General features: G+C 39.4%; 1 protein-coding gene and 1 long non-coding RNA gene across 3 annotated transcripts; one reads left to right on the forward strand and one right to left on the reverse strand.

Annotated features, from left to right (window-relative positions):
• Positions 1 to 588: 588 nt before the first annotated feature.
• On the forward strand, positions 589 to 18,404 carry LOC142380240 (uncharacterized). Its single transcript, XR_012769822.1, has 4 exons — positions 589 to 779; positions 2,434 to 2,581; positions 3,081 to 3,262; positions 17,861 to 18,404. It is a non-coding gene; the product is annotated as an uncharacterized LOC142380240 (long non-coding RNA).
• On the reverse strand, positions 2,651 to 12,681 carry cxcr3.1 (chemokine (C-X-C motif) receptor 3, tandem duplicate 1). Of its 2 annotated transcripts, none has more exons than XM_075465932.1 (4): positions 12,454 to 12,681; positions 5,184 to 5,265; positions 3,900 to 4,265; positions 2,651 to 3,814 (listed from the first exon to the last, which is right to left on the reverse strand). In XM_075465932.1, the coding sequence occupies exons 3-4, from the start codon at positions 4,254 to 4,256 to the stop codon at positions 3,077 to 3,079; spliced, it is 1,095 nt and encodes a 364-aa protein (XP_075322047.1). In that variant the 5' UTR covers positions 4,257 to 4,265; positions 5,184 to 5,265; positions 12,454 to 12,681; the 3' UTR covers positions 2,651 to 3,076. The 2 variants fall into 2 exon arrangements, with proteins under 2 accessions (XP_075322047.1, XP_075322046.1); XM_075465931.1 differs by having other exon boundaries at positions 5,184 to 5,311.
• Positions 18,405 to 19,844: the final 1,440 nt, after the last annotated feature.

Here is a 19,844-nt window from a genome sequence, read left to right on the forward strand (position 1 = left end):
TGTGGTGAATTATTTTTTAATTTAATTGAATTTTTTTAATGAGGAACAAAAAGTTACTATTAAAAAGTGTTTTGTGTTGTAGTTTTGATAGCATACGTGTGTTTGGGATGTGAGATTGACGAGTTGCTGATGGATAACAACTCTTTTCGAAAAGTGTGACCAATTGTAAAGATTTTTTTTTTTGTATAAAACACATATTTAGGGGATTTAAAATGGTAAAATAATAACACTGAACTATTTGATAAGTATATAAGGAAATAAATTGAGTTTGCATAATTCTAAAAATCTTCGGATTGAATTTGGTATGAGCACCTTTATTCTTCAGCGAGCCCACTCCCATCTGGATAAAGCAGGCGCCACAGTGAGGACCGCCTAAAGACTGAAGGGTTGTGTGTCAGAAAGGGTGGTCAGCAGCACAGGAGCACCACAGGCGACTGTGCTCTCACTGTTTCTCTTCACTTTGTACTCCTCAGATTTCCACTACAATGCAGAGCCCTGTCATCTCCAGAAATACTCAGATGACTCTGCAGTTGTTGGGTGAATCAGTGAGGAACAAGAGGCTGAGTACAGAAACTGGTCAGCCTCTTTGTGGCATGGTATGGCTGACAATCACTTCATCTTGAGAAACAAACAAAAAAAAAATTATTGTTGATTTCAGGAGGACCAGGAATAAGCCAAACACTCCTTTGGTGATGAGGTGGATGGTGTTGAGGAATACAAGTACCAGAGGGTTTACCTGGACATGTTGACTGGATTGAAAACACTGAGGCTGTCTTCAAGTAAGCACATAACAGACTGTACTTTTTATGTCTGCACTAAAATGCTGCATATTTTGACTCAAAATGAACAAATTGAGAGAGAAGGCTGGCTGTGCTGGGGACTGCTCTGGAGCCGGTGGATCTGATGGTAAGAAGAATGATATGTAATTACAATATATTATTAATAGATTTTTTTTAATGATAATATATAATTTAATATATAATCTTGTTAGTACGACTGTTTTATGTCTGTCAAACTGTGTTATCTGTGTCATTGTCATAGTTTCAACTAAATAAGTTCAAAAGAATTATGTGTCTTTGCAAGAGGCTGATTGAATTACCAAAAGATTCCATTTAAAATTGGTTCTTTGCTAATTTTAAGGAAATATCTGTTTTATGACACACGAGTCATAGCGCAGGGTTAAGTGGGCTAAGGAACAGAAAGACACATTTTCTCAGGTACAAGGACAGGACTCAATATCTGTTTGAAAACCAAAAAGCTAATGTCCAAAGAAAAATCTGTAGAAGTCTGTAAATATATCAAGAAAGCCTGGCTTCCTGCAAGCAAACCAAAAAGTAGTTAGGGGTAGATCAAGACTTTTGAACAGTGTTCCACAAAATTAAATTCAAGTAATCCCATTAATGCAGTACAAAGCACATTCACCATACAGATTAACAGATGTTGAAATGAATCAGTATTGTATTCAATAATGTCCTCGTTCTCGTCCCTCTGCTTCCAGCACACCAATTTCCATGTCAGAATGTTTGATTGCTGCCTAATATATGCATCCCACTGCCAGGTGTCATTGTAATAAGATAATTAAGGTTTTGTGTTTCACCTGTCTTTAGTTATAATGTTACAGCTGATTGGGGTAAGTCTCAGTTTCAGCTGCTCTGAACTGACTGCTGTGGTGCTGCTGCAAGCCTCAAAGAGACCAGGGTGTGGACGCATTTGCTTTGAATGCCTCCTTTGATTTAATTCACAGGAGAGTTGTGCATGTAGCCTAAGCTTCCTGCTCCACCCATCACACTCTCAGGTTTTCCTCCTTCTTGGAAAACTTGTTGCTTGTTAACTTACAGCCGGTAGAATTTACCTGCGGGCTCATGGACACTCTCCATCCTGTCTGACCTTGATGGTCCTGGGCACCTGTGTCTGTTCTTGACAAAGGGAATCTAAATTATTAATTACTATAGAAGAGGCTAACTGTTTGAACACGCAGAATTTAAACACCCTCCCTCATTTTTGTGCAATTCACCCTGCAATGAAAGGCAAGGTTTTATGGAATAGATTTTATTTTGGCCTGTCAAAGAGAAACATGTGTTGCACAATAAACATTTTAGGCTTGAATGAATTTCTCCTTTTCAGTTTGGAAATGTGAAGTTATTCTACATGTAAATATGATTTTGGATGTTAAATGCATCTAATCAGAATAACGCCAGCAGGTACAGTGAACAACGTGAGAGGAGAAAAGAGATGATTCGTTGTGTATAATGTTACAACTTTTATTGGATTATTCAATGTCTCCTGGTGCCATGCAACAAATTTTTCATATTCATTTTTTATTTTTCTTTACCATTTCCAGATGTTGCTTCTGGGAGAGTGTAGCCAAATCCAATCAAATTTATAGTGATTTGTGTATTATTTGGGTGTGAATTTTCATTTCTCTACTGCTAGGTGGGATCAACTTTATTATAGAATCCCGATTACTTAAAAGGAGCCAGCAGGTCTACACAGGAACAAACAATGGAAACTGAATTCTGGCACCAATACACTTCATAGAAGGACTTCTCAACTTCCCAAACTTTCTCTGAAAGGATATGATGTAAGTAAAACTCTATTTTACTATCCTGTAACCTTTTAGCTGAAGTTTGAAATAGAAAAACGCCTGTGATAGTAATAAAAACTTTATTATGCAGTTTAAGATTTCGTATACAAACATCAAAAAGATATATATATATATATATATATACACAGTCTGTCATTTAAAAAGTAAAAAATGTACCAAAAGTGCAATCTACAGTAGAAATGCTCACTACAGTCACTACATGTTATCCTGAGTTATTTCTATTACAATGTCACATGGAAATCAGAAAAGGGAAACGTTTTATCAGTATGTACAGGTCTCAGCGCCAAAATTATATCTGCACCATGGTCATGTTGAGGCTTAGCTATTAACATATATATGAACTATGTGCGGAATAAAAAAGATGACTGGAAAAAAATCTTATACTTTAAAAAAGGGCATCCTCAGATGTTCATGTCTGTTTAAGTGTGTCTGAAAGCTTTTTCTGTTTCTTTAAACACATTTGTTTCTTTTTCAGACTGCAATGGAATTGGAGGTGTCGGCAGAGTCAGACCACAGAGAGGTTCTCCTGCTGACAACAGACTGGAATTTGGTGCTTGTCTTCATTTTGCAGCCCAAAGACCTCAAGATTTCCAGCAACTGACGCCGGAACTTTATGCCCACAAAGGCGTACAGGATGGGATTGAGGCTACAGTGAAGGTAACCCAGGGAAGAGGTCACTGCTATAGCTTTACCCAGAGTGATTCTTATTCCACAGATGTTGGTGTTGTAGTATTGACAGGATGTGTCCACTACAAGTGTGATATTGTACGGCGTCCAGCAGAGAAAGAAAACCACCACCAGGCTTATTATGACTTTGAAAGCTCTCTGCTTTTGGAGACCCTGGGTGCCGCCACAACGCAGCTTCCACAGGATGCAGGAGTAGCATATGATCAGGATGAGTGAAGGAAGCAGAAAGCCCACTATGTGGTAGATCAGGCGAGATGTCACATGCCAATAACGTATTCCCTCGTTGCCAAATTTTGAGTAGTCACGAACACACTCATTCCTGTGTCTTCTCTCATCTAATACAACATCTAAGAAGATCCAATCGAGAATAGAGAGAAGCAGGGAGAAAAACCACACCATCAAGCAGCTGACATGAACAACCCAGGGCTTCCTGCGGGAGTACATCTGAGTGGCATGGACAATGGACAGGTAGCGATCCATACTGATGCAGGCCAGGAGAAAGATCCCACAGTAAAAGTTGATCTGGGTGTTCAACAAAATCAGTCAAAGATAAGCAAGAAACTTTTTGAAAGATTTTTCTTTCGCACATTTGTTGCACATTTCTTACCGTAAAAACAGTTCCAGTCATCTTGCAGAGATGAGCACCAAATGTCCATCCATCCTTTTGCACAGACTGGACAGCATAGAGGGGCAGGGTCACCAGCAGCAGGATGTCTGCCACACCCAAGTGAAGGATGAAGGTGTCTGTCACGCTCCAGGATTTCCTGCTCTGAAACAGCACTCCCAGCAGTGCTCCGTTTCCCAGGACACCCACAACAAACGCCACCGAGTACATAACCGGGATCAGCACCGCCCCAAAATTTGTACCCTCCGTCAGATCACAAATCTCATCATTAATAGAATAGTCGTAGTCTGCATCATAAGAATAGTTCTCAGATAGATTTACGAAGCTCATCATGTCCATGATGTAGGTCTGTAAGGAAAAAGAGAACAGAACATTTTTCACATTTGTTTGGTTAGACCTGCACCATCTCTTTCTAGCCACATGGTGGCGCTATCTATGTAGATAATTACCTCAGAGTCAGTACGTTACAGAATTAGTAAAGTTTAGCTTTTTTTTTTTTTACTTTACTTTTTTATTTTTAAGACATAGTTCTTAGTATGCGTGAAATATGAAATATGATTTGGGCCTTAAAATACACACACATTCTGAATAAGTTGTTTGTACAAACAGCTTTTTATAGACTGTAAAATGCAGCTGGAAAAACTCTACCCTGCACTGAAAATGTACCTGATGTGTCTGCTAACTTATGGGGAAGAGAAAATGATCAAAACGGAAACATGAGAATTCCCTGTATGTAGAGCTATACAGCTCTCAGCTTTCATTCCTTTCTGAAACATAATTACTTCTCATAAAGGCAAGGCAAGGCAAGGCATCTTTATTTATATAGCGCATTTCATACCACAGGCAACTCAATGTGCTTTACATAAAGACACTTAAAAGAACAGCATAAAGCAGCATAAAAACAGGCAATTTAAAGAGAATAAAAAAATAGAATAAAAATTAAAACACACAATTAAAAGCAATCAAAGGAGATGGGAAAAAGAAAAATATAAACTCAACCATAAGCACCGAAAGAGCAATACATGATCATTTCATCAAGATATATTTTTGGAAAAAGTCTTGCGCCATACAAAATGTATTTATTATGTTATGGAAAACATGCTCCATAAATGCACGGCATGAAGAAAGTAAAGTTACTTTAATTCTCATACAATAGGTATTTGCAAGTGAACTTATTTTTTTTTTCCCAAGTTAAAGATGACATTTCAATACTCTTGAAAAAGAAAAAAAACTAACTTATATGTAAAAACTTGAATATTAACTTACCACGCTGTAATGATATATTATGCCACACCGCTCACACAGGTTACGCAATACACAGCAGAGATGAGCTCTATGCCATGCAGCCCTGCAAATGATGAGACATATAGAGCAGATGCGGAAGGAACCTGAAACTAGACAGACACACACACACAGAAGGTGTGAAATTTTTTTGACAGAGATACAGTTTGATGATTGAAGGGAATTTAGATGGTCTAATGCATTGATAAACAATTTCTGCTACACAAAACTCATTTTTGTGACTTATTCCTAATATCATCTTTCATACTGACAATAGAAAATGCACTCTTACTTTTTAAATCGAATACAGTAGCACACGCATTTAAATACTAGTGTGTTTCCTTGTTTATTGAGGGAATCGTTTGACAATTCTAATACTAAGGCAATGAGTTTTACTTTGCTGAAAGAGAATCAAGCTAAAGAAAACCATCAAAATGTGTTCATTCTACAAGTCAGCTGACAAACATTTTGACTTGTCTGCACATTGTCTGACCAAACTGCGAAGGATCAGTGCTGGTAGTCTTTTTAATTCAGGAAATGTAGCCGAACAAATGAACATAAATCATGCCACGATTATTCATCCAACACTGCGGGGACGGTTTTCAAGATCAACCTAGTAAGTTCACACTTGTGCCTTCACACACTCTGCTGTTACTATCGTCAACAGAACTGTGGGTGAAAGCACGTTTACTATTGATTAGCATTGTCTGCAAAAGTGTTCTGAGCTCTGTGATATTTTGAGACCGAGCATGTGTTATTTAGCAAATATGGAGGGTGACTTAGATGTCTAATATGTAGTCAAAACAGATATTTAAAAGCCTCTCCATAAACTGGTTGTAAATGTTTTGCTTTATTTAACCCAGACTCTCTCTGCTGTCCTCCTGCCTTACTTTAATGAAGGGGATCTGCATGTGTAGAATATGCCAAAGAACACTAGGCAAGGCAAGGCAATGCAATTTTATTTATAGAGCACAATTCGTACACAAGGTAATTCAAAGTGCTTTACAGCTACACAATCACAAGAAGGCAATAAAATCATTAAAAAGAAATAAAAAATAAAAAACCCATTAAAAATAATCATTTATTCATTCATTTAAAAGTGAAGAGTGCAGGTAAAATACTTTCAGGTGTCATATGCACAGCTAAATAGAACTGTTTTCAGCCTGGATTTAAACATTGTCAGAGTTGAGGCCTGTCTCACATCTTCTGGAAGACCGTTCCAGATTTTAGGGGCATAAAACTGAAACGCAGCCTCACCTTGTTTAGTCCTGACTCTGGACACCAGCAGGAGACCCTTCCCTGAGGTTCTCAGAGCCCGAGTTGGTTCATATGGCTCTAACATGTCAGAGATGTACTTTGGCGCTTGACCATGAAGAGACTTGTACACAAGCAGAGCTGTTTTAAAGTCTATTCTCTGAGCGACAGGAAGCCAGTGCAGAGACCTGAGCACTGGACTAATGTGGTCGTATTTCCTGGTTCTAGTCAGGACTTGAGCAGCAGCGTTCTGGATGTACTGCAGCTGTCTTATAGCCCGTTTAGAGAGCCCAGTGAGCAGGCTGTTACAGTAGTCTAACCTGCTGGAGACAAACGCATGGATCAGTCTTTCTAAATCTGGTTTAGACACTATTCCTTTGATTCTGGCAATGTTTTTAGATGGTAAAAAGCTGCTGATTTTACTGATTTAATGTGGCTGTTAAAGTTCAGGTTTGAGTCCAATATTACCCCGAGATTTCTAACTTGATAATTAGGTTTTAGAGTGAGAGGTGACTGATAACACTTTCTCTTTGTTTCTGTGGGCCACAGACAATGATTTCAGTTTTATCTGAGTTTAGCTGGAGAAAATTGTTTTGCATCCACACACTGACAGGGGTCTCAAGTTTTCAAGTTTGCTTGGAGTGAGATTCGAGCGGGGCAGGGGCCGGGCCGTGTGCGCAGGGGGGGTTTCTTTCGTTATTTTGGCGGGGGGGGGGGCTGGTCCCTTGCAGTATCTCATCGCAATAAACTAGCTACTTAAAGAACAAAGAAATTGTTTTATTTATACCAAAATCACAAATCTTCACTTTCACACTAAATTCTGCTATATTTTAAAATAAATTATTTTAGGTATGCAAAGTCTTAACAAACAAAACATTTTTATGAGTGTTGTTGTAAGTGTTTGTGGCAGATTTTGATGCTTGATGACTGATATTGGGGGCTCCCATTTAAAGCACAGCCATTGTCACAGTCATGATGGATGACAGAGTTCCATTCAGAGCCAACGTGTTCCTGGTCTTGGTTTTATTGAGCCCCACCATGGAAAAAACCCTCTCTGCATCAGCATTTCAGTGTGGCAGAACTAATACCAGTTTGGTAATTGTAGCTAGCCTTGGGAATCTGCTCATACCAGTCACCTTTGAAAAAAATTAACCACGGAAGCCTAATTACACTCCTACATATTTTTCATTTTTCATTAAGTTGCTCATGTCAAAGGGTGTGTGCTGAATATTTAGACCTACTACTCCAACGAATACTTTAATGGGCAGGTATTGGTCTTTTACGAAGAGTAGGAAAACTATAGTAACTAATAAAAGATTCAAATAAATGAAGATATGACCTGCTGATGATCCTGACGATTCTCTTCCACCTCTAGCTCGTCTACAACTTCTGCATGCGTGCTTGCAGCTGAAAGCTATTTCAGACCTCACAACAACAACAAGAAATTCTGTTTTCTGATTGGCTCAGAAATTCTATTTTGTGATTTGCCGATGGGTTGCTAAATCAAGACAGCTATACCAGAGCTATTCTGAGCTGTACAAGCGCACAGTAACCTGCCATTGACTCGTTTATAGGCCATTAGAATTTCTGTGCGACGAAGTTGATCATTTCTCAGCGTGAGAAATGACATGTGTGGCATGTGAGTGTGTGAACTTGTTGAAATGCGTGTGTTTCACGCTCATTGCGTGAGACTTGAGAGCCCTGCACTGATCTGCACTGAGCTTAGTGACTTTGTCCTGTCTAACAATGCTTTTGATACTTTCCAATCAGGCTTTAGGCCCCACCACACCACTGAGACAGCTCTGATCAAGGTGACAAATGACATCCGCCTGAACACAGATACAAGTAAAGTCACAGTCTTAGTTCTGCTGGACCTGAGTGCTGCCTTTGACACAGTTGACCATGCAATCTTATTACAGAGGTTAGAAGACTGGGTGGGAATCTCTGGTCGTGCTTTAAACTGGTTCAAGTCCTATCTGGAGGACAGGAAATATTTTGTTGAAATTGGTAACTGTGTCTCAGACCAAATGGCTATGACCTGTGGGGTTCCCCAGGGTTCAATCCTGGGACCCGTATTGTTCAATCTGTACATGCTTCCACTGGGCCAGCTAATACGCAGCTATAATGTGTCCTACCACAACTATGCAGATGACACTCAGATCTACGTGTCACTGACGGCAGGAGAACACGGGCCTGTAGATACATTGTGTCACTGCATCGAACAGATCAGTGCAGGGCTCTCAAGTCTCACGCAATGAGCGTGAAACACACGCATTTCAACAAGTTCACACACTCACATGCCAAACATGCCATTTCTCACGCTGAGAAATTATCAACTTCGTCGCACAGAAATTCAATGGCAGGTTACTGTGCGCTTGTACAGCTCAGAATAGCTCTGGTATAGCTGTCTTGATTTAGCAACCCATCGGCAAATCACAAAATAGAATTTCTGAGCCAATCAGAAAACAGAATTTCTTGTTGCCGGGTGAGGTCTGAAATAGCTTTCAGCTACAAGCACGCGTGCAGAAGTTGTAGACAAGCTAGAGATGGAAGATAATCGTCAGGATCATCAGCAGGTCACATCTTCATTTATTTGAATCTTTTATTAGTTACTATAGTTTTCCTACTCTTTGTAAAAGACCAATACCTGCCGATTAAAGTGTTCGTTGGAGTAGTAGGTCTAAATATTCAGCACACACCCTTTGACATGAGCAACTTAATGAAAAATGAAAAATATGTAGGAGTGTAATTAGGCTTCCGTGGTTAATTTTTTTCAAAGGTGACTGATATGAGCAGATTCCCAAGGCGATCTACAATTGCCAAACTGGTATTAGTTCTGCCACACTGAAATGCTGATGCAGAGAGGGTTTTTTCCATGGTGGGGCTCAATAAAACCAAGACCAGGAACACGTTGGCTCTGAATGGAACTCTGTCATCCATCATGACTGTGACAATGGCTGTGCTTTAAATGGGAGCCCCCAATATCAGTCATCAAGCATCAAAATCTGCCACAAACACTTACAACAACACTCATAGAAATGTTTTGTTTGTTAAGACTTTGCATACCTAAAATAATTTATTTTAAAATATAGCAGAATTTAGTGTAAAAGTGAAGATTTGTGATTTTGGTATAAATAAAACAATTTCTTTGTTCTTTAAGTAGCTTGTTTATTGCGATGAGATACTGCAAGGGACCAGCCCCCCCCCCCCGCCAAAATAACGAAAGAAACCCCCCCTGCGCACACGGCCCGGCCCCTGCCCCGCTCGAATCTCACTCCAAGCAAACTTGAAAACTTGAGACCCCTGTCAGTGTGTGGATGCAAAACAATTTTCTCTAGCTAAACTCAGACAAAACTGAAATCATTGTCTGTGGCTATGGTGATGAGATACTGCAAGGGACCAGCCCCCCCCCCCCCCCCCCCCAAAAAAAAAAACCCCGAAAACCCCCCCCCCCCCCGCGCACACGGCCCGGCCCCGGCCCGAATCTCACTCCAAGCAAACTTGAAAACTTGAGAGCCCTGCTTTTCCCTGAATTTACACAAACTCAACTTGAAACCAAGCATCGGCTTCATGTGGTTTGAAGGTTATGTTTCAAATTCTGTTTGGAGTTCAAGGAATTGCGTTTAAAAGAAATACTTTGTGCTGAGCTGAGATTTATTGCAGGGAACAGTCTCTGCGATATATATATATATATATATATATATATATATATATATATATATATATATATATATACACTTGATTTGGATCAAAGATTGACATGTGAGTTGTTGCTTGACTTCTGTCATACTGTCTCTCTTCATATGCCAATCCACAGGAACAATAGATATCAGTGCAAAGTTTGGAAGAAAATACTGGCCCGGCATATACGATTTGCAAACTCTTAATGAACTATCATTATATAAAATCGTTAGACGATGCTTTCCAATCCAAATGAATGGAAACATATGAATGAATTACTTAGAATCGATGGCATTAAGAAAACTCCTTGACACTATCTATAGATCTCATATCAGTGTTTAATCTCTGATGATCACCTGTCAGTGTCAAATTCTCCAAAACCTCAAGATCTGTATCACAGCATGTCTTTTTTTTTTCTTTCTTTTGTTCTCAGTATTACTCACATCGTGAAGGCAGCCACAAGGCTATGCAAGCTTGGCACCTGTGACATCGTTGCAAACGCACATGTTCCTGTTTTTTTCACACCTTTTCTTTCCTTCACTGTTCTGCACCGCTCATGCAGTTCTTGTGTTGAGAGAAGCAGATGGAAATGCGACAACATCTGGCCACAACAGTCTAAACACGTGGCTTTTTCAGATTACAGCAAGCAAAAAAAAAACAAATTAACAAAAAAAATAAAATAAATAGTGCTGTAAAATAGTTCCAATAACTGTGACCGTTATTTAAAACAAAATAGAAACCTCATGCAACATCATGGATTTAAGTCTGAGCTTTTAGATGCTTGAGGAGGGACCCTCAGTCTGTCACCAGCAAAGCCACAAGATTTTTTCTTTTTCATCTGGACATCCATACAAATGTTTTCTATATTGAAGTTGAACAATTCGTAGAAACATTTGTTTTTTTCCCCTTTCTCTGAAAACCTTATCCCATTTTTGTACAACAATGACCCATCTCAGTCACGAGCAAGCATCCACCTGAATTTATGTCTATTTGAAAATGCTGTTATGAAACCATGGAAACATATAGAAAGAGGAACTGAAAGATAAAAAAATCTCTACTCTATAAATATCTATACCCAGGTTTTGACTCCTAAACTCCCGTTAGTTTTAATCACATTGCTAAGTAACAGCCATTTAAAGCCTAATGTAGTCATTCGGCATTTAAACTCAGTTGCAGAGTTGTACACCTTCTTTAATTTCTAAAGTTTTCAGTATCAGAACATCAGGTCCTTATCAGATTTCAAAATGAGGTTAATAAATCCTCAGATGAACAACAACAAATTACATATTACATAATGCCATTGTTTATTCACAAAAACTAACCCAAAATACAGAAGTGATGTGTAAAAATCCAAGTAAACCCTTACTGCAGGATAAGTAAGTAGTAAGTAGCAGCCAGGTGCTGATAATCAGATGCAGTTGATTAAATGGTCACCAGAAGGTGAGAACCCCTATAAAAGCAGAACTTTGTCATTTTGCCTGTCTGCGACATTCAGGTGTGTTTTAACACAATGCCAAGGAGGAAAGACATCAGCAATGATTTTACAGAAATAATTGTTGCTGTCCATCAATGTGGGAAGGGCTATAAGGCCATTTTCAAACAGTATTCTTATTCTACAGTGAGAAAGATAGTAGTCAATCTTCCCATCAGTTGCAGTTCCAGCAAGTTCACCCTGAGGTCAGACTGTGCAATGCACAGAGAAAACCCAAGAGCTACATCTCAGACTCTACAGGCCTCAGTGAGCATGTCAATTATTAAAGTTCATGACAGTACAAACAAACAAAAAAAGACTCAACAAGTATGGCTTGTTTCGAAGGGTTGCGGGAGAGAGACTCTTTGAACATGTCAGCACAGCTCAGGTTTGTAAAGTTACATTTGATCAAACCACAAGACTTCTGAAACAAAGTCCTGTGAACAGACAAGACCAAAGTGGAGATGTTTGGTCATACTGCACAGCAGCTTGTTTGAAGAAAACCAAATGCAGCAACACCTCATACCAACTTTTAAGTACGTGATAGAGGGGTGATGATGATGGTGATGGCCCGGTTTTGCAGCCACAGAGCTCAAAAACCCTGCAGTAACTGCGTCAGCCATCATCTTCTCTGCATACCAAAGTATTCCAGAGTCAAATGTAAGACCATCTGTCTGACAGGTAAAGTTGCAATGGGACAATGATCCCAAACACAGCAGCAAAAGAAAAGAATCAGGGTGTTGGAATGGTTCAGTCAAAGTCAAAACTTCAACCTGATTTAAATGCTGTGGTGGGACCTTACAATTTAGTACACTTTACCTTAGTTATTGTTAAACAAATAGTCCTTACTTATGAGAAGGAGGAAGTCCGTGAATGAGGGGAGGGTGCTGGCTGTGTCAGTTTTGGATCCGAGTTAGCGGCAGGGTGAGCAGGCAAGTTGTTGGAAAGGGCTGGCGGGGATATCCAGAATAAAGGCAAGGGAGGTACGAGGAAACCAGGAGAGAGGGAGAGAGGGTGAGGGAGGCAGACACTCGGGGAAAAAGGAGTCGTCAGAGACACTGGAGAACACAACGTAGAATCACTTGGAGAGCCGGTTTACCACAAAGAGGCAGGAGTAGTGGCAGGAGCAATCAAGGCTCCGCCCAAGACTCTCACCCTGCTCAGTCTGCCAAAGACTCAGAGACCAAAACAAAAACAAACAACAGCCAGCATGATCGTGACACAAAAAATGATGTGGCCTGAGATATCGTGTGTTGTTGTTCATCTGAAGATTCATTCATCCAATTTCAAGACCTGGTCCTTTTTCATGCCATGACGCATAAAACCAAATTGAAAAAGGGTGTCATTCATTTTTCACTTGAATGTAAAATATCAAATTACTTTGAGGGAATTCTATTTCCCCACACCGTGAACATCTGCAGAGGTGTTTTTGTGGCCCCTCAGATACTTCCTATAACCTTTTTAGTTCATAGTTTTTCAGGAGAGTTTCATGTCACCACAATGTAGGTCAATGTACCAACCAGATTCATTGAACGCCCTGTTCAGAGGTGACAGCTATCACAGTAACACACTGAAGTGTTTCAGTCATAACACATGAAGGCTGGCTGCTTCAAGCTTCTTAACATTCCCTTTAGGAACCTTAAGGTGATGTACTACTCTCTGGATCAGAATTGATAATAATAATAACAATAATAATTCTTCATTCATCCTGAAATGGGATTGCATTTTTGCAGGATAAAGACTCAAGACAGTTATCAGTCATTAGTCACTGTCAACACTATTGCTGAGCTATCATTGTGGGCGCCGATGACTTCCTTTGTTGACCTCCACCATTCTTTGTTGCAGCAGGGCTTAAGAAGAGTGAAGAGAAACGGTGAGGGTACATTCTTATGTGGCTTCCGGCCATCTGCTCTCACCCTTTAGACTTTAACTGTCATCTGTTTGTGAGGTAGTCAGTAATCCAGGTGGGTATGGAGGCGTTTCCACGTCTTTTCTGGAGCTTCTTGCATCCCATTGCAGGCTGAATTGTATCAAAAACACTGAAGAAATCAAATAACACGGTCCTCACCATGATGCTTGTTTTGTCCAGGTGAGAGTGGGCATGCTGATGTAGGTACATGATGGCATCTGCAACACCAACTCCAGGATGATAAGCTGTAGTGAGCCCTTCACTTGCTTCATTAAATAAGCACATAACAGTCGCTCCAGGACTTTTCTTATGATGTGTGATGTTAGGGCAGCTGGTCACTGAGGGAAGATGGATGCTTACATACCGTATTTAGCAGGATGTCCTGACTCAGGCTAAGGTTGAAGAGGTGCTGTAAAATCCCTTACATATGTTCCGCACTGGTCTTGAGGACCCTGTGGCCGATACTGTCTGGACCTGCAGCCTTGTTCTGGTTCAGTCACTTCACTCTCATCAGCTGTCACAGATGGGCTTGAGGGGGGGGGTCGGTAGTGTGTCCTGATGTAGGACTAGATGTTTGTGAGGCTGTGTTAAAACCCACGACAGCGCTGTAGGATGACAGGGAGACTGTGGGGCCAGGGACGACGTGATGTTGTTTTTCAGAGAATGCTGAACATTTTTCTGAACTGACCCTATTTAAAAACATATTCATTTCATTGGCCCTGCCCAGACTTTCAGCAGCTTGCCTCCCCTTTTCCCCTTTGCCTCCACACCATACGTTGTTTCTCTGAAGTTTGCGTTACACCTCCTAGCTCTCAATTATTTTCCTTTTCAATTGTTTCTGTACACTCCTCAATAGCTCCCTATCTACCTACCAAAAGGCTCTCTTCTTGATGTTTCGAAGCTTTTTCAGGTCTGGTGGCAAAGTTACAGGAACAGTAAGTTTTCTTCTCTCTCACAGATTTCACCATTGATGGTTTTGATGGACATGAACTATGTGGTTTTATTAGCTTTTTTTCTTTTAGGTAAAACAAAATAAAAAATAAAAAAATAAAATCACTTCACTTTTGCAATGACAACAACCCTTCAGAGCCAGTGGCAGTTTGGTTTATCTGTGAAAGCACAGCCTTAAAGTTACCATTCACTACAACATTGACATTACTGACATTAAAACAGTCCCTAGCTGTAAAAACAAAAGAAAAGGAAAAAAAGAATGTGATTTGTCTGCTTCACTTGATAAAAGTGAGAACACCCACAGCCCCAATGAGAATTTCCTGTGTGACATTTAGTGCTGTTGCAGTATAGCAAAAATGTTCATTCTGTTTCAGCACCAAAGCACAAGTATAATGTTGTGCTGAGCAAATTTACTGATATGACAACAAAGATATGAAGCTTCTTTCACAAATTCTGTATTTATGTCTGGAATAAACTTAACATCATTGTTTTTAAATGCGGTACTAACTCACTAATAATCCTCCATTTACACCTGTGTTTTTTTTAAAGGGCCCTCTTCCAACAGACACAATCTGCTCTAACTGGTTAGCCGATGGTCAGAAATGGTTTTGGAGTGTATTACAGCTGTTAGCTGAGTAATGTTGAATAACACGAACGAGGTGTCGCAGACAGTTCAGGAGCTGAGTTTCGTGTAGGAGAGAAAAAAAATCCCTCGGCTCTGTAACCTTACAGACTCTTCCCCAAGCACAAATGACAGGAATTACTCTGAAGGAAAGGGAAAGTCCCCAAAAGCATAATATTCCCAATTTAGTTTTATTCCGGTCATAACTTACTCAGATTTGTATGCTGTATTTTAAATATTGAGAAGTTGTTTCTTAACAAAGGAGCGATTTAAAGTCACTGTCCATGAGAACCATTAAAAGTAGTCTCTAGATTAAGAGAATGACATATAAACCATTAATTGTGCTATTTAAATGTACAGGATCGTTTTTGAACATGTGCTTGAAATTCATGCCCAACAAACTCGCGTCCAGAAAATGTGGAGGGATTAGAGAGAAAGCCTGTTTGGTTTCACAACACTCTCTTTTTTTCTATTGCTGTCCATTACTTATCAACTTGAGGGTTTTTTTCTTGGCTCATAACTGTACTCTTCAGCAGGCCCATCAGCACAGGTTTCAGGGTCATTTCTATAGCCCTTTTCACATGGTGATTTCTGTCAGATGATGCTGCGGCTGTGAAATGAGGATTTCATTAGAGCAGAACAACAGTCTTGAAATGCTTTCAGTGAACTCAAGTTGAAACAAAGTCTTAATCGGATGCTTTTGTGTCCCATTATGTGACACGTTTAGCTATCTTCCAAAAAGAAAAAAGGCAATGAGAGCAGCTTCATTAGGAATTCAGCTGTAATATTATACATTTACACTTTACTGTTTAAAAAAATAAAAAGATAGAAATATGGAGCATGTGAGGTGCTCCTAGGTCCCTTTGAGTGTAGCTGAGCACATGCATGCAGGAGTGATTCCATCCAGAGGTGCATTATCTGGGTGTTTTATTCCAGCTTCGAGAGCTTCAATTTTACACAATTTAATTTTAATATTCACATGCATTTTAAAAGTATGGTTTTAAACTAAATAACACAATCTTTTATTTTTTTCTAAAGTGCCCCGTAAACATGCTGACTGTTCAACTCAATTAAATCAGTTGCAGCTGAGCTAACTGCGTTGCTGGATAGAGTAGTTCTAGTTCTAACACATACCAATTTGGCTCTGTGACTATAGTTCTGTTACTGGCTCAGTGGTGTATTCACAAGGTTTATTAACCTCAACCCTCCATTCATGTTCTACTTACACAGGAAACTGCGTGTAAGTGAAGCTCCGCTTATCATTCCCTCAAGTCCTGATTAGCATCTCTACCAAAGCTGCTTTCCACAGAACGCATCACACTCCCACAGCAATGCTTCATTGCGTGATAGGTTAGCAGTATCTGTTAGATCGCACTTTCATTCAGATTTAGAATTTGCTTCTTTAGTGTTTGCATCAGAGGAGAGTTGTTTTTCCCCCTCTTGATCTTTATTCTTTAGTTTGACAAACTCTAAACAGGTTGTCATGTACTTTACTCGATGGCTCCAGAGCTGCGATGTGAAATGTGGGATTTTAAATCAAACAGCTGTAGGCCTTGATCAAAGAGATTCAGTAACTACTCTTGTCAGGTTTTAGATTGAGCAAGAATTATGATTTAAGCAAACAGAGTCTGTCTGATCGCAGTTTGGAATGCGTCAGCAGTGGATTTTAACTCTTCTGTTTGGTTTTCCTTAAGTCAGTGTGGTTAGACTTGAGTGTAAACTGGTGGGTGAAAATTACTGAAGAACCATTTAAAATCAAATCTGTAACAACAAGAGAAATGTGGAAAATGTTTCAGGGGTAAGAACATCTTTCTGAAGCCACCGTGTTCAAGATAGCAGACCTGTGAAACTAATGACTTAAAAATGCAGTTTTTGTTCCTCTTTGAGGAAACCTCGTGTTACAAAGATCCTGAGAAATATACACAAACACACACATCCACCATGCTTTGTGTTACGGGTTTTACTGCGGTGGCGTTATCACACTTTTACTCTCTAATGTAACAGGCCAACAGTGTGTCGCCGAATGGCACAGTGGGGCCATCTGTTGGATACATTATATACAGGAATAGTAATTTGAAATAAAGTTCAATAGCTTTGGTAAACTATTTATTTACAACATTTCAGAAAGAACACCAAAAAGAAAACACAGAAAACACATGTAACAAACCATAATCAAGCAAAACAGAAAAGTATTTACCAAAACAAAAAAACACATCACAAAACTATTTAGATGATTTTGTATGATTTAGTCGTTGTGTTTGGTTGTGGTTTGCGTTTCCATCTTTTTTTTGTCTTTTTAAGAGTTGACATTACAGTCTGACACATTGGTTTGATACAAGGTTTCAAAGTAGACTCAGAGAAATAGATCTTTGCATCCAACGTGAAGGAAAAAAAATTTTTAAACAAATAGTAAAAAAGAAAAAGATAAATAACCGAAACTATTCAAGTTCCCAAGATAAATTCTAACGAGTCAAAGTAAATAAAAAATTGACATGGAAAAAAATCAAACTGATCTGTTCAGAGTTGTTGTTTGTGTACTTTCTTTATATCAGCTGTTGTAACACGGTTCGGGTTGCTACATCAACTCTCAACATGAACAACTTTTTGTAGCAAAATAAGGGGGAAAATTAGAAAGAAATCTCTAAAATCGACCCATCCTTTCAGAATAAGCCGTTATCAATATTTAACTTTAGTATGTGACAGACCTGCATTCCATGCACATATATGCTAATCTAATCCATGATTTGCTTGTGCTTTTCAAAACTTTATTTCAGCTCTTCAGTCCATCCATCCATTTTCTATACCCGCTGAATCCGTCGGTGGGGTCGGGGGGTGGCTGGAGCCTATCCCAGCAGTCATAGGGTGAGAGGCGGGGTACACCCTGGACAGGCCGCCAGTCCATCACAGGGCCACACAGAGACAAACGAGACAAACAACCACACACACTCACTCCTGAGGACAATTTTAGAGACACCAATCAACCTAACATGCATGTCTTTGGACAGTGGGAGGAAGCCGGAGTACCTGGAGAGAACCCACACATACACGGGGAGAACATGCAAACCCCACACAGAAAGGCCCCACCAGGGAGTTGAACCTGGAACCCCACCACACCACCGTGCAGCCCCCAGCTCTTCAGTCATATTCTGCAATTCTGCATTTTCCATCTTTATCAGCTCACCCTTAATCAATAAATATTGTAGAGGACCAATGCTCTGCAACAACACACATCCATGCTGCAGTCTGAAAACAAGCTGTATATATGCAAGAAAAATCTTTAAAACTTTTTGATATATTGCTATGTTGATATAACTTAATATATTGGGAATGTTTGCAGTGCATCTAAATATATTACATTTCTTACTCGTATGTTCTTAATTTGTTTTGTTGTCTTGTTAGGTGTCTGATACCTTAGTGCATTTGATCGTCATAATTTCAACATGAGTGCGTTAGCATCTTTAAAGGCCTCAACTGGCTTGACCTCTCCTTATGGAAGTTTTTCTGTGCCATCAGAGTTTGAATACGAATTTCTAATATCGAATTTTTACAGCATCAAAATCAGACTCTGAATTTAAAAAACCAACAGTGGAAAAAAAATCAACTTAAAAAAATTCAGTGGAAAAAGAACCAGACTACCTAGTGTTGGAAACTTCCTGCGTAATGAGAGCCGCCCACTGACTCTATGCCTCTTCTCTCAGTGTGGTTATAAGATGCTGGATGCTTCCCTCCTGTGGTGAAAATGTCTGGAAGTTTTTCTGTGCCATCAGAGTTTGAATACGAATTTGTAATATCGAATTTTTACAGCATCAAAATCAGACTTTGAATTTGAAAAACTAACAGTGGAAAAAGAAAATTCAGTGGAAGAAAATTCAACTTAAAAAAATTCAGTGGAAAAAGAACCAGACGCAACGTCCGGGTAAACAGGGAGAAGCAATCGATCCCTGTCTCAATTAATCAGATCAGCTCAATGGATATTCAGTAATATCTATTACTCAATTTTACTAACACAAATGGCAAATAAAGTAAACTCACTCACCGAAGCACCATCACCAGCGTTGGTGGACATGGCTGATCTGTCCAATGGAGTGTAACCTGATTGGCTGCCGTTGGATGAATTGAGACAGGGATCGATTGGTTCTCCCTGTTTACCCGGATGTTGAGTCTGGTTCTTTTTCCACTGAATTTTTTTAAGTTGAATTTTTTTCCACTGATTTTTTTTTTCTTTACACTGTTGGTTTTTCAAATTCAGAGTCTGATTTTGATGCTGTAAAAATTCGATATTACAAATTCGCATTCAAACTCTGATGGCACAGAAAAACTTCCATACCTCCTGTTTCAACTTATTTATGCTCTGACATCTGCCATTTGGAATGAAAGACGATTAAAAAATAAATGCGCCCTTCTCTGCTGCAAGAGGGGAAGGATAACGCATATCTGATATCGCTCAGTGCTATAACAGCTGTTGCATTATCTAAGAGTTGCAGGAATATAACTTTGGTGAAGGCTAACGTTCATGCACAGACAAAAACTAACCCCCAGAACCTGGATTAAAAAAATTACACGAGAAACGTATGAAAACAGACATATGGAATAGTTACAGTGCGTGAGGTTAGGAAAAATAGAATAACATATGAGTTTGCTGGAATAAAGTAATACTACAGAGCGGCGAGTGAATAACGATAAATGGAATCATAATAATTCTCATTATGGGAGGGGCCAAATCCCCACGTTTTAGTAAATATATGTGAATACATCATT

Source organism: Odontesthes bonariensis, chromosome 5 (genome assembly GCF_027942865.1).
Source record: "Odontesthes bonariensis isolate fOdoBon6 chromosome 5, fOdoBon6.hap1, whole genome shotgun sequence".
Lineage (NCBI taxonomy): Eukaryota > Metazoa > Chordata > Actinopteri > Atheriniformes > Atherinopsidae > Odontesthes > Odontesthes bonariensis.